Genomic DNA, 13826 nt, shown 5'->3' on the forward strand with positions numbered 1-13826 from the left:
TTGTGGAATATTTACACAGTGGAGTACTACTCAGCTATTAAAAACAATGACTTTATGAAATTCCTAGGAAAGTGATGTATCTAGAGAATATCATCCTGAGTGAGGTAACCTAATCATAAAAGAACAGACATAATATGCAGTCACTGATAATTGGATACTACTCCTAGAAATCTCTGAACACCCAAGAAAAAACTCACAGATCATATGAAGCTCAAAAAATAAAAGGCCAAAAAGTAGAAGCTCCAGTCCATAGGAAAACGCCAAAAAACAACAAGTGTATAGCCCCCTCTCAGAGTGGGGTACACCTAGACCTTAAATCATTAATACCTCAATAGCTAAGAAGAGAGCCTTGTGGCAATTTTTGGTATTTAAAAACCATTATGTTTAATCTATACACACCAAGAAAACTTTTACTATTTTCATGTTACGTTTTGTTTTACATGTACTTTATGCTTATGATAAATAGTAATATTTCAATGCATACTATCAAACCTTTAAAAAATCAAGCACTGGCAAAAATATATTTATATAGTTTTATGCCAAAATGCTTTTAAAAATCTGTACAAGTATCTCTCTTTTTCAAATAAAGTTGTAAGAAACAAAAATACATTGGTGGGTACACTAGATATATCAAGAGATTTTAAAAGAAGAAAACTCAAAGTTGGCTGGGCAGGGAGGATCTGAGTGTAGATTAGGTAGGAGTTAGGAGAGAAGGATAAATATGACCAAACTGCACTATATGCAGTTTTCAAAGATTAGTAAAAACAGTTTTTACAATCCCAATTTTTTTTTTAGAATGAACTGGGTTTATAATTTAGAAATAAGTAAGTTTGTTGAACTATGTTAAATCACCAAATCTTGAACCAGAAGTAACAGAGACAATAAGTAAGCATCAGCCAGTAGATGAATCCAGTCGGTAAGAAAGGAGTTCAGGTTTTCTCACCTCGGTTAGGAAAAGCCAAGTCTCAAGTTCACTGTAGAGCTAAGTGGCCAGCATCTGTGTGGCCAAATTCTACCAAGACCACAAAGAAGAGCTTATATAAGCTGAATAGTTCATGATAGAATACATACTGTCCAATTAGGTTTATATTATTCATACCTTGGGGGATGCTCAGTGGTCACATATACTTACTTGCAAGCATAAGAACCTAATTTGACTGCCCTTCACACACATAAAAAGCCAACATGGCCACCTTGAAGTAACAGAAACATGGATCGCAAGAGCTTTCTGGTCAGCCTAGCAGAAATGCCAGATTCAGGTTCACTGAAACCCTGGCTCACAGTGATAACGTGAAAGACACCTGACCTGATAGCCACCTCTGCCTTCCACAAGCATTTACAGGAGTGTGAGTGTGTACACACGCACACATACACACACACACATACACACACATGCATACACACACACACGCACACATACCTACACACATCCACACACACATCCACACACGCACACACACACACACCATTAAAATTTTTATGTGAAGCACAAAGTAATATCAGAATTATTTTACCTATACACAGATAATTCAAAATAATAGAAAGTAACCAATTCTTAATAGTTTAAAAATACTAGAAAGATTTTTATTTATCAACTATATTGAAAATGAAGAAGATTTAAACAAATATCTGTAAACTGCTTTTATTACCGTTCTAACTTTTATCCTCCCTCAACGTTTGGAATCTACAGAGAACTTATCTTCTCTAATAGTAAATGTGATACCATTTATGGAATGTGTTTCACAACAGATACCCATGTCGGTCGCTCGAATGGTGGTCCAGAAGGAAAATGGCCTTCAGCATGCCCGAAAGATGCTGCACGTGGGTGATCCCAGTGTGAAGAAGACTGCAGTCTCCCTGCTGAGGAACCTGTCACGGAATCTTGCTCTGCAGAATGAAATTGGTGAGTTGAGGTCTACATGCCGTGGGTGCATTCTGCATATACGGTGCAGGAAAGCAGGTGATGAGTGGCCTGGTTTGCTGCCCTGCGTGCTGGGCAGGTGCCTTACTCACGGGCATTGGTTGTCCTGCTTGCTTTGATTATCTACAGAAGAGAAATCGAAGACCACACTAATAATTAGCAAGACCGGCAATCTGCACGAAGCCTCTCTCCCATCAGCTGTGGGTGTGTCTCATCTACATTTTGTCAGCAACAGTCATGTCCTTTTAAAATTGCAAATTTTCTTTATCTTCAATATGTAATTTCAACAATAAAACCTATTTTGATTCTGAGTTTTAGTAGCCAGGAAAATCCATTTCAATACATGTTGAGTTTTTAAGGAGATTTCTAGCTAGGTAGATCTTCATTTATTTATTTGTTTGTTAGTTTAATGAGATGGGTGGGGGAATGAATATATCATGGATACAGATTTAGATAGACATCTTCCCATAGTATATTATAGAATATATTTTGATACTTATATTGTCCTAAGACAAGTAAAGGTGACAAAAAACTCCCTTAATTGCTGCTGACAAGAACTCCTTTAGTTGCTGCTGTATCTCAGCCTGGATCTATGGAAGGGATCCTGGGGTGGGGATAAGAAGTGGGTGGCACAGCTCTCAGTGAGCAGCTCAGGCCTTCCTGCTGTCTGGATCAGAATTATTTCCATGTTGTCCACATACATTGTAAAAGGAATGTTCATGTTCTCAAGGTCTTCCGTCTGTGGTTTCACCTTCTGATGTGGCCAAAGTAATGTGCATTAACTCCTGAGCTCACTCAGAACAGCCTGTGGGAGAAGAGAGTGTTATTCTCAGTATTATACATTAGAGAAATTCCTCAGAGACTCGTGTAACTCGTGTGCCCTGCAGAGCCAGGCAATCTAAATAATCAGCTGTGGGTGGGCCCTGGGCTTGAACAAAGGCAAGTCAGGCTCTTCTTTGAACTGATCCAGAAGCTTGAATCTTTTCTCAAGTTTATCTTAGTTAGTTAAAGATAGGCCTATAGGAATGCTCAAGTGCATGTGGCCCCGCACCCACACATGCACATAACATACATATTCTCCCAAAGGAAAAAAAATCTTTTTTTTCCCCTTACAACTTTATTTGAAAAAAAAAAAAAAAACAAGACAAAGATACATGTACAGATTTTTAAAATCATTTTGGCATAAAACTATATGGATATATTTTTGTCAGTACTTGATTTTTTTAAAGGTTTGATAGTATGCATTAAAATCTTACTAGTTACAATGAGCATAAAGTACATGTAAAATAAAACTTAATATGGAAATAATAAGAATTTTCTTGGTGTGTAAAGATTAAACAATGATTTTTAAATACAAAAATTGCCACAAGACTATCTTCTTAATCCTCGAGTTATTAATGATTTAAGGTCTAGGTGGACCCCGCTCTGAGAGGGAGTGATATACCCTTGTTTTTTTTGTTTTTTTGTTTTTGTTTTTCTAAGAAGGACTGAGACTTTCACTTTTTGGCCATTCTTTTTTTCTGAACTTCATATGGTCTGTGAGGTATTTCTTGGATATTCAGAGCTTTCTGGGGCTAGTATCCAATTATCAGTGACTGCATGTTATGTCTGTTCTTTTGTGACTGGGTTGCCTCACTCAGGATGGTATTCTCTAATACATCCATTTTCCTAAAAATTTCATAAAGTCGTTGTTTCTAATAGCTGAGTAGTACTTCATTGTGTAAATATACCACAATTTCTGTATCCATTTATCTACTGAAGGACATCTGGGTTCTGGGTGCCTTCCAGCTTCTGACTATTATAAATAAGGCTGCTATGAACATGGTGGTGCACATGTCTTTATTGTATGTTGGAGCATCGCTGGGGTATATGCGCAGAAGTTGAGTAACTGGGACTTCAGGTAGAACTATATCCAATTTTCTGAGGAACTGCCAAACTCATTTCCAGAGTAGTTGTACCAGGTTACAACCCCACCAAAAGTGGAGGAGTGTTCCTCTTTCTCTGTATCCTCTCCAGCATCTGCTGTCATTTCAGTTTTTGATCTTAGCCATTCTGACTGGTGTGAGCTGGAATCTCAAAGTTGTTTTGATTTTGATCCCTGATGACTAGGGATGTTGAGCATTTCCTTAGGTGCTTCTCAACCATTCAATTTTCCTCAATTAGAATTCTTTATTTATCTCTGTACCCCATTTTTAAATAGGACTGTTTGATTCTCTAGAGTCTAACTTCTTGAGTTCTTTGTGTATATTGGATATTAGACTCTATAAGACATGGGATTGATAAAGGTCTTTTCTCAATCTGTTGGCTGCCATTTTGTTTTCTTGACAGTGTCCTTAGCTGTACAGAAACTTTGTAATCTCATTAAGTCCCATTTCTCGCTCCTTGGTCTTAGAACACAAGTCATTGGTGTTCTGTTCAGGAAATTTTCTTCTGTTCCTATGTGTTCTAAAGTTTTCCCCACATTCTCTTCTAATAGTTTCAGTAAACTTGATTTAAAGTAAAGGTCTTTGATCCACTTGCACTTGAGCTTTGTGAAAGGAGATAAGAAAGGGTCTATTTTCATTCTTCTGCATGCTGACTGCCAGTTTGACCAACATTTTTTGTTGAAGAGGCTGTCCTTTTTCCATTGAATGTTTTCAGCTCCTTTGTCAAAAATCAAGTGACCATGTGAGTGAGAGTTCATTTCTGGATCTTCTATTCTGTTCCATTGATTTATCTGCCTATCTCTGTATCAGTACCAAGTGGTTTTTAAGAGAACTGATTGTAATATAGCTTGAGGTCAGGGATGGTGATTTCCGCAGAAGTTTTCCTGTTGTTGAGAATAGATTTCGATATTCTAGGTTTTTTGTTATTTTAGATGGATTTGAAAATTGTTCTTTCCAACTCTATGAAGAATTGAGTTGGAATTTTGATGAAGATTGCATTGAATCTGTAGATTGCTATTGGTAAGATGGCCATTTTTACAATGTTGGTCCTTCCAATTCTTGATCATGGGAAATCTTTTTATCTTTGGAGATCTTCTTCAATTTCCTTCTTCAGAGATTTGAAGTTCTTATCATATAGGTCCTTCACTTGCTTAGTTAGAGTTACACCAAGGTATTTCATATTGTTTGTGACTATTGTTAAGGGTATCTTTTCTCTAATTTCTTTCTCAGCATATTTGTCCTTTGAGTAGAGGAAGGCTACTCATTTGTTTGAGTTAATTTTATATCCAGCCATTTTGCTGAAGTTGTTTATCAGCTGTAAAATTCTCTGGTGGAATTTTAGGGGCCACTTAAGAATAGTATAATGTCATTTGCAAAAGTGATACTTTTACTTCTTCCATTCTGATTTGTATCCCTTTAATTTCCTTTTCCTGTCTAATTGCTCTCGCCAAGACTTCCAGTACTATGTTGAGCAGGTAGGGGCAGAGTGGGCAGCCTTGTCTAGTTCCTGATTTTAGTGAGATTGCTTCAAGTTTCTCACCGTTCGTTTGATGTTGGCTGTTGGTTGCTGTATATTGCTTTTATTTTGTTTAGGTATGGGCCTTGGATTCCTGATCTTTCCAAGACTTTTAACATGATGGGGTGTTGAATTTTGTCAAATGATTTCTCAGCATCTAGAGTTTCTTTTGTTTTTTTTTCCTTTGAGTTTGTTTATATTGTGGATTATGTTGATGGATTTCCATATACTAAACCTTCCTTGCATCCCAGGGATGAAGCCTACTTGTTCATGATGAATGATCATTTTGATGTGTTCTTGGATTCGGTTTGCAAAAATTTTGTTGAGTATTTTTGCATCAGTGTTCACAAGGGAGATTGGTCTGAAGTTCTCTTTCCTTGTAGAGTCTTTGTGTGGTTTAGGAATGAGAGTTATTGTGGCTTCGAAGAATGAGTTGGGTATTGTTCCATCTGACTCTATTTTGTGGAATAGGTTGGAGAGTATTGGTATTAGATCTTCATTAAATGTCTGATGGAATTCTGTACTGAACCCATCTGTTCATGGGCTTTTTTTTTTTTTTTGTTGGGAGGCTTTTGATGACTGCTACTATTTCTTTAGGTGTTATGGGATTATTTTGATAGTTTATCTGGTCCTGATTTAACTTTGGTATTTGATATCTGTTTAGGAATTTATTCATTTCCTCCAGATTTTTCAGTTTTGCTGAGTATAGGCTTTTGTAGTAGGATCTGATGATTTCTATAATTTCCTCAGTTTCACTTGTTATGTCTCCACTTTCATTTTTGATTTTTTTAAATTGAATACTTTTTCTTTGCCCTCTAGTTAGTCTGTCTAAGGGTTTTTCAGTATTGTTAATTTTCTCAAAGAATTAGTTCCTCATTTTGTTGATTCCTTGTATGGTTCTTTTTGTTTCTATTTGCTTTATTTCTGCTCTGTATTCGATTATTTCTTGCTGTCTACTCCTCTTGGGTGTATCTTCTTCTTTTTGTTCTAAAGCCTTCAGTTGTGGTGTCAAGTTGCTAGTGTATGCTCTCTCCTGTTTCTTTTTGGAAACACCCAGAGCTATGAGTTTTCTTTTTAGTACTGCTTTCATTGCATCCCATAGGTTTGGGTAGGTTTTGCTTTCATTTTCATTAAGTTCTAGAAAATCCTTAATTACTTTTTTAATTTCTTCTTTGACCATGCTATTGCTGAGTAGAGCATTGTTCAGCTTCCATGTGTATGTGGGCTTTTTTTTTTTTTTTTTTTTTTTTTGACTTTGTTATCATTAAAGACCAACCTTATTCCATGGTGATGTGATAGGATGCATGGAAGTATTTCAATCTCCTTTTATCTGTTGAGGCTTGTTTTAAGATAGCCTATATGGTTAATTTTGGAAAATGTTCCATGAGGTGCTGAGAAGAAGATGTATTCTTTTGTTTTAGGATGAAATGTTCTGTAGATGTCTGTTAATTCTAATTGGTTCATAACCTCTACTAGTTTCACTGTATCTCTGTTCTGTTTCTGCTTACATGTTCTGTCCATTGATGACAGTGGGGTGTTGAAGTCTCCCAGAATCATTTTGTTTGGTGCAATGTATGTTTTGAGCTTTAGTAGGGTTTCTTTTATGAAGATGGGTGCTCTTGTATTTGCAGCATATATGTTTAGGATTGAGAATTCATCCTGATGAATTTTTCCTGTAATGAGTAAAAAGTGTCTTTTTTTATCTTTTTTATAACTTTTGGTTGGAAATCTACTTTGTTTGATATTAGAATGGCTACTCCTGCTTGTTTCTTGGGGCCCTTTACTTGAAAGGTTTTTTTTTTTTTTCCCAGCCCTTTACTTTGAGATAGTTTTGTCTTTGTCTCTGAGATCAGTTTCCTGTATGCAGCAAAATGCTGGATCTTGTTTATGTAACCAGTCTGATAGTCTTTGTCTCTTTATTGGGGAACTGAGTGTTTTTATGTTAACAGATATTAAGGAATAGTCATTGTTGTTTTCTGCTATTTTTGCTGCTGGAAGTATAGTTGTCTGTGTATCTGTCTTTTTTTGGTTTTCTTGCCTAGTTATTTTTTTTTTCTAGAGTGTAGTTTCTTTTCTTGTGTTGGGTTTCAATCTATTAATCTATGTAGGGCTGGATTTATGTAAATTGAATTTTGTCCTTGAATATCTTGGTCTCTCCATCTATGGTAACTGAGAGTTTCTATGGATATAATAACCTGTGATGACATTTTTCTTCTCTTAGAGTCTGTATGATGTCTGTCCAGGGTCTTCTAGCTTTCATAATGTCTGTTGAGCAGTTCGATGTAATTCTGATTGGTCTGCCTTTTTAAGTTACATGTTCTTTTCCCCTTTCTGCTTTTAGAAACCTTTCTTTGCTTTGCGTACTTGGTGTTTTGACTATTATGTGTCAGGAAGAATTTCTTTTCTGGTCCAATCTTTTTGGAGTTCTGTTGCTTCTTGTATGCTCAAGGTCATTTTATTTTAAGGGTAGGGAAGTTTTCTTATACAATTTTGTTAAAGATATTTACTGTGCCCTTTGGCTGATATTCTTTGCCCTCTTCTAGTCCTATTATTTTTAGGTTTGGCATTCTCATTGTGTCCTGGATCTCCTGTACATTTTCTGTTAGGAGCTTTTTGTTTTTTTTTTTTTTTTTTTTTTTTTTTTTTCATCTTCTCTGACTGTTTTGCCTATGTTTTCTGTGTTGTCTTCGGCCACCGAGATTCTCTCTTCCATCTCTTGTAGTCTGATGGTGATGCTTGCATGTGTGACTTTTTGTTTCTTTTTTAGGTTTCCTATCTCCCGGGTTGTGTCTTTTTATGTTTTCTTTATTGTTTCTTTTTCCATTTTCCATTTCTTCACCTGTTTGGTTTGTTTTCCTGTAGTTCTTTGAGTGAGTTTTGTGTTTCCTCTTTAAGAGCTTCTATTTGTTTATGTGTGTTCTCCTGTAATTGTTTAAGGGAGTTATTCATGCACTTCTCCAAGATCTCCATCATCATCGTGAAGTATGATTTGAAGTCTGAGTCTTGTTTTTCTGGAGTGTTTGGCAATCCATTACTTGCTGTGATGGGAGAGCTGTGTTCTGGTGTTGCCAGGTTGTCTAGATTTCCATTGCTTAAGTTCTTTCGTTTTCCTCTTGCCCTCTTGGTGTCTGTCATTATATGTGGTCTTGTTGTCAGTGACTGGCACCTGTCTCTTCCATGGATCTTAGGACCCGTGGGCTCAGGAAGAAAATTGCTTCTAAGTGTTCGGCTTTTAGTGGGCAAGTAGTGGGTTCTGGTGGTAGTGACTCTGTTTTTGTGGGCTCAGGTGTGGGATCTCTTGTGAGGCTGTCCTGGGAGCTCAGCCCTCTGTCCACAGGTCCTGAGTGCTACTGGCAGGGACCTGGCTCTTTCTTTAGGCCAAAAAGGACCCTTCTCCAGAGAGCACAGCATGCTCTGCTCTCTGAGAACTCTTGGTGTGCGCACTCTGTGACTATGTGTCAGGCTCACCTCTGGTCCAGGTGCAAAAGCAACTGTGGAGCTGATCTTTGAGTACCACCTTTCAGGGTAGATCCTGATTCTGTCTGATAGAGGCCTGGCCCTTACTGTGGGCCAGAAAGGAACTTTTCCACAAGCACTGCCAAGCATTCTCTGCGCTCTGACTACTCACAGTGAAACCTCACCAGGCCTGTGCCCCAGCTTCTCTGCTGGTCCAGGTGGTAAAGAACCTGAGCCTTTGGTCTGAAAGCATAGCCTTTCTGGGCAGATCCCGATTCTCTCTGACAGAAGCCTGACCCTTACTGTGGACCTGAAAGAATCCTGGAAAAAAAATCTTCCTAACTGTTTTTTCTTTCAATTTGTAGCTAAAGAAACTCTACCAGATTTGGTTTCTATAATTCCTGACACAGTCCCAAGTACTGACCTTCTTATTGAAACTACAGCCTCTGCTTGCTACACATTGAACAATTTAATGCAAAATAGTTACCAGAATGCACGAGATCTTCTGAACACTGGGGGTCTGCAGAAAATTATGACCATCAGCATAGGGGAAGGGTAAGTCTCTTACCTGCCCATCACTGTCTCTATTTGCCTGCTACCAGTACTGTATAAATACTCTAGCTGCAGTTACTTTTTCCTGAGTCCTGTGGGCCATGGAGCCCCAAGCACTATCAAAGACCAGGGCTGCATCTCCTCTAGTTCTTGGTGATTGGGCAAGGAAAGATCCTAGTCAGCCAAGCTTAGCTATCCATTCTCTTCGGGAAGTCAGACTCCATGGTGTCTTTACTTGTGAATTCTAGCAATTACTGATGTGATGGATTCCCAGAGCAATGGTTGTGATTTAAGAATGATAGAGTAGCAGGGAGGTGAGGCACACCTTTAATCTCAGCATTCAGAAGGCAGAGGCAGGTAGGTCTCTTGAGTTTTGAGGCCAGCTTGGTGTACAAAGTGAATTCTAGGACAACCAGGGCTACACAGAGAACCCGATCTTAAAAGACCAAACAAAATAAAATAATAGTAGACCATAGGCAAAGTGGGATTGTCCCACATTAAATGTACAGATAAATGTTACAAATATCAAAGTCCTCGACATTAAAGAACTTTATAGAACTTGGAATATAAGAGAGCTGTAATGTAAGAATAATTTACTTATTCCAAGTGACTCTATCCCTAGAACACTGTAAGAGGCTAAGTTAACTCTCCTTTCCTACAGATCATCTATTCTGGAAAAGAAGGAATCCAACATTTTTATTCACTGTAGTTTTGCTTTCTGTGGTCTTGATTGCATGTCAATAGACTTTTGTGCCACAGGAAATAAACCACCATCTTTGAAAAAGAAAGTTCAGCCATGGTTTATTTAGTACTAAATAGAAAGCAACAAAATTCACAAAGAAACTGGTCTCTTGCTAGAAATGGGAAGTTTAAGACACATTTAGAAAAGGACCATAATAAAACGGTGCCACTGCCAAATGTAGTGGGGAATTGGATTTCTGACCAAGTATGCTTCTGTCAGCCCTATGCTAAAGACACAAATGATTTTAAAACCACTTCAACAAGTATTACAGCAAGAGTGTACATGTTAACTTGAAAAATTTGTTTTGATCCTGCGTTGATAGGGCCTTTAGTCTCAGAGGCACGCACATTTTCAGTTGTTTTTTGTATCTCACTCTGTAAGTATATATTATAATCATATAAATGTAAAGGGTCTATAAGTAAGTAAAGGTTTTAAATGTATATAAGCATCATGGATTTTTTTTCCTTTGTAAACCATTTCTCTATTAGCACTACCTTTGTGTTTTATATATATCTAAAAAAAAGCTTCTTGAAAAGTAAACTCTGGCCGTCAATTCCTCTTTGCGTGACAAGAGACAACTGTTTAGCCCACACTGAATGAAGATCTGAGGAATGTGAGGGGAATGGCCAAAGCTGCACCTTCTCACTAACTCAAAAACATTTCTGTCTTTGCAGCTATGCCCCCAACAAGGCCAACAGAGCTGCCTCTGTCCTCCTGTACTCTCTGTGGGCACATACCGAGCTCCATAATGCCTACAAGAAGGTAAACACACTGACCAACTAAAACTGGACACTTGACCTGGCCCTCAAGAGACATCATCAAATAGCTCCTCCTCCTCTCTCTTCCTCCTCTCCCTTTCTCCTCTTTTCCTTCCTCTTCTTTCTCCTCTTCCCCATCATCCTCTTCCTCTTCTTTCTCCTCCTCTTCCAGCTCAGTTCCTCCAAGCTCTGTGCACAGTGTGTGGTGTCTTCAGGAACAGAAATTTATCTTGAAGCTCTGGAGCAGCACAGGAAGTAGTAATGGTTTACGCTGCTTTCGGGGTCTCATGGTTTCCTTGACCAACAAAGAAGAAGAGGGTTTCTCCTCCTATGTGCTACTAGAGGTTTTGTTAGATAGTCCATGACTTTTTAGGGGAACATTATCATCCCGAGTGGTATAATGTCATTAAGCTCTATATCCCTGCATATACATAATGTGTAATTTTAGGTAAACAAAAAATAATTTGCTATGCCTTTGCAAACGGCCTTAGTGCTACTTATTCTCACCCCTTCCCTTTTGTCTGTATTGCCCTCCACATCTCCAATTAAAATGCCCCCATCTTTTCCCTTTCCACCTTCATGTCACCTGTGTCTTGTCATTCAAGAACTTTCTCTCTACTAGACTTCACCTTTCCACTTTGACCCCACCTTGATCCCCCTTTTCTTTTTCCTGCTTCTGCAGATACTTCAGGCTATACACTTCCTTATGAAGATTAGGAGCTAGGAGCCACAGAATAAGAGAGAATGTGTGGCTTGTTTTTCTGGGTCTGGATCACCTCACTCAGTCTCATCCATGTACCTGAAAATGTTATGCCTTTGTTTTACTTTACAGCTGAATATAATTTCAGTATGTATGTGTACTGTATCTTTTTCTCTAGTCCTCAACTGGAGGGCATTTAGGTTGTTTCAAGAAACTATTTTCACAGCATTAGTAATTAGAGAGTGGAAATCTGAATTGCTTTGAGATTCCCTCTTACCTCGTCAGAATGTTAAGATCAAGGATAAAAGCACCAGTCAGGTTGTGGGGAAGCAGAGCCCCTGTCCCTGTTGCAGCCATTCTGTAAGTCAGTATGAAAAGTTCTCAGGGTGAAAAATAAATCAACCATATGACCAGCTATATGATTTTAACATGTCCTCAGGACATGATGTGGTACAGACACTAGCTCAGCCATGTTCTTTGCTGCTTTATTCACAACAGCCAGAAAATAGAACCAACTTAAATATCCTTCAATTGATGAATGAATGAGGCGTTTTTTTATGTGAGAATTTTTATATTTTTGTCTGCTTCTTCCAAAGGCTCAGTTTAAGAAGACAGACTTTGTCAACAGCCGGACTGCCAAAGCCTACCACTCCCTGAAAGACTGATAAAGGGAAAAGAGACTCAGGAATTTCATCTTCACAGCTCTCCACATTAAAAAAAAAAAAAAAAAAAAAAGCTCCCCCAAAGAAAACACCTATTTTTCTATTAACCGACCCAAGAAACCTCAGAAAGCATGCTTTGTTTATATCCTTTTCTATTTTTATTTCCCCAAATCTAGAAAATGAATAATCAGAATATAATTTTGAAGACTTGTACCAGGTTGTACCAGTGTGGAATCTGTTTTACCCTGAGCAGATAATGGGCATCGTTATCCAGGCTTATAGTATATGCAGACTCATGTGAGTGTGCATGGGAGGAGTACCTGAGGAAAAGTGTGTGACTGACATTTCTATCCTAGTCACTCATCTGCGTGTCACTTTCCTAGTGAGCCAGAGACATGTGTTCACCAGTGCTGAGCAGGACAGAGATGAAGGAATAAAGCAATGATGGCAAATGGCCTTGTCTCTTATTATTCTTGACCCTGTTGGGTTACTGTTCTTTGCTTTGCCTTTTCTTTTTCTAACATAAATGAATGTAAGGCACATGTGTAGAATACACATGTGTACATTGCATGGTAATAAGGCTGAGAAGCTGTCATAGCATATGACATAAAGATAGCTGGCTACACATAAAGACAAAGTGCTGTCTCTGAAATTCCATGTTCTCCCTCAGCCTAATGTAAGTGGGAATTTTGCTCCAAGAAGTCATTCACCTGTAATGTCAGAAGTAGGTGTGAATCTCTCTAGTTACAATATAATCTAGTGGAATTGGTAAGAACACTGTTCTTCGGCAAGGTTCCAAGAGGAGCTGAGGGTCACAGAGGAGTGAGGCCAGATGAGCCCTGAGAGCAGCTTGTTTTAATGAAGTGTATTGTCAACTTTGTCCAACTTCTAAAGCACAAGGCTGCTGCAGCTCAGACTCTCATCCCTGGGATCAGGCAAGGGACCTCTTATGGCAGAAACTGAGACGGACCAGCCTCCAGCAGCTGACATATTGGCTAGGGAAATGCATCTATGGGACATGCAGTTTTCACTAGATAGTAATGAAAGCCATTAGTCCTTACCTACAATTCTACTGTTTATTGCTCCTTTGAAGTCTTACTTCATTTGCATAAGAAAGTAAGAGAAGAAAAAACTTCAGTTACTTTGTTGGGACAAAAAGGAACAAAAAAATAAATTTCTATTTCTATTTAAATGTGCATTTGGTTCTATGCTTTTAACTTTAAAAGCTTCAGCTAAAATAATTAGCCCAGGTTGAGAAATTTGGTTTTTAAAATATTGAATAATTTAAAATATTTTCACCAAATTTCTAACGATAATCATTTAGGTTTCATCTATTTCTCCTAATAAGTGATATAAGTTTAAAGTTTCCATGGGGTTTCTCTCCATGTGTGATCGATGGTTAGTGTTTTAGTTCCTGGGAGTTGTATAGGGTTTGATTGGTTGATAATGTTGCAACTCCTTTCAACTCCTTCAGTCCTTTCCTTAGCACCTTCATTGGGGTCCCTGTGTTCAGTCCGATGGTTAGCTGCAAGTATGCTCAGCTGTGACTGTATGACTCTGGCAGAGCCCCTGAAGGGGCATCCAGATCTGGCAA

The 13826-nt window shown here is 38.2% G+C and overlaps 1 protein-coding gene across 1 annotated transcript in view; it reads left to right on the forward strand.

Annotated features, from left to right (window-relative positions):
* Positions 1-12324, forward strand: part of PKP2 (plakophilin 2) — a gene marked incomplete at its 5' end in the record, with an annotated part of 67352 nt that extends 55028 nt beyond the window's left edge. Inside the window, 4 exons of the mRNA XM_080919398.1 lie at positions 1750-1903; positions 9184-9373; positions 10787-10874; positions 12167-12324. Coding sequence (XP_080775524.1) covers positions 1750-1903; positions 9184-9373; positions 10787-10874; positions 12167-12235 — 501 coding nt within the window. The 3' untranslated portion in view covers positions 12236-12324. The remainder of the gene's footprint in view (positions 1-1749; positions 1904-9183; positions 9374-10786; positions 10875-12166) is intronic.
* Between the last annotated feature and the right edge of the window lie 1502 nt (positions 12325-13826).

This window comes from Micromys minutus (assembly GCF_963924665.1).
Source record: "Micromys minutus genome assembly, chromosome: 7".
NCBI classification, from domain to species: Eukaryota; Metazoa; Chordata; class Mammalia; order Rodentia; family Muridae; genus Micromys; species Micromys minutus.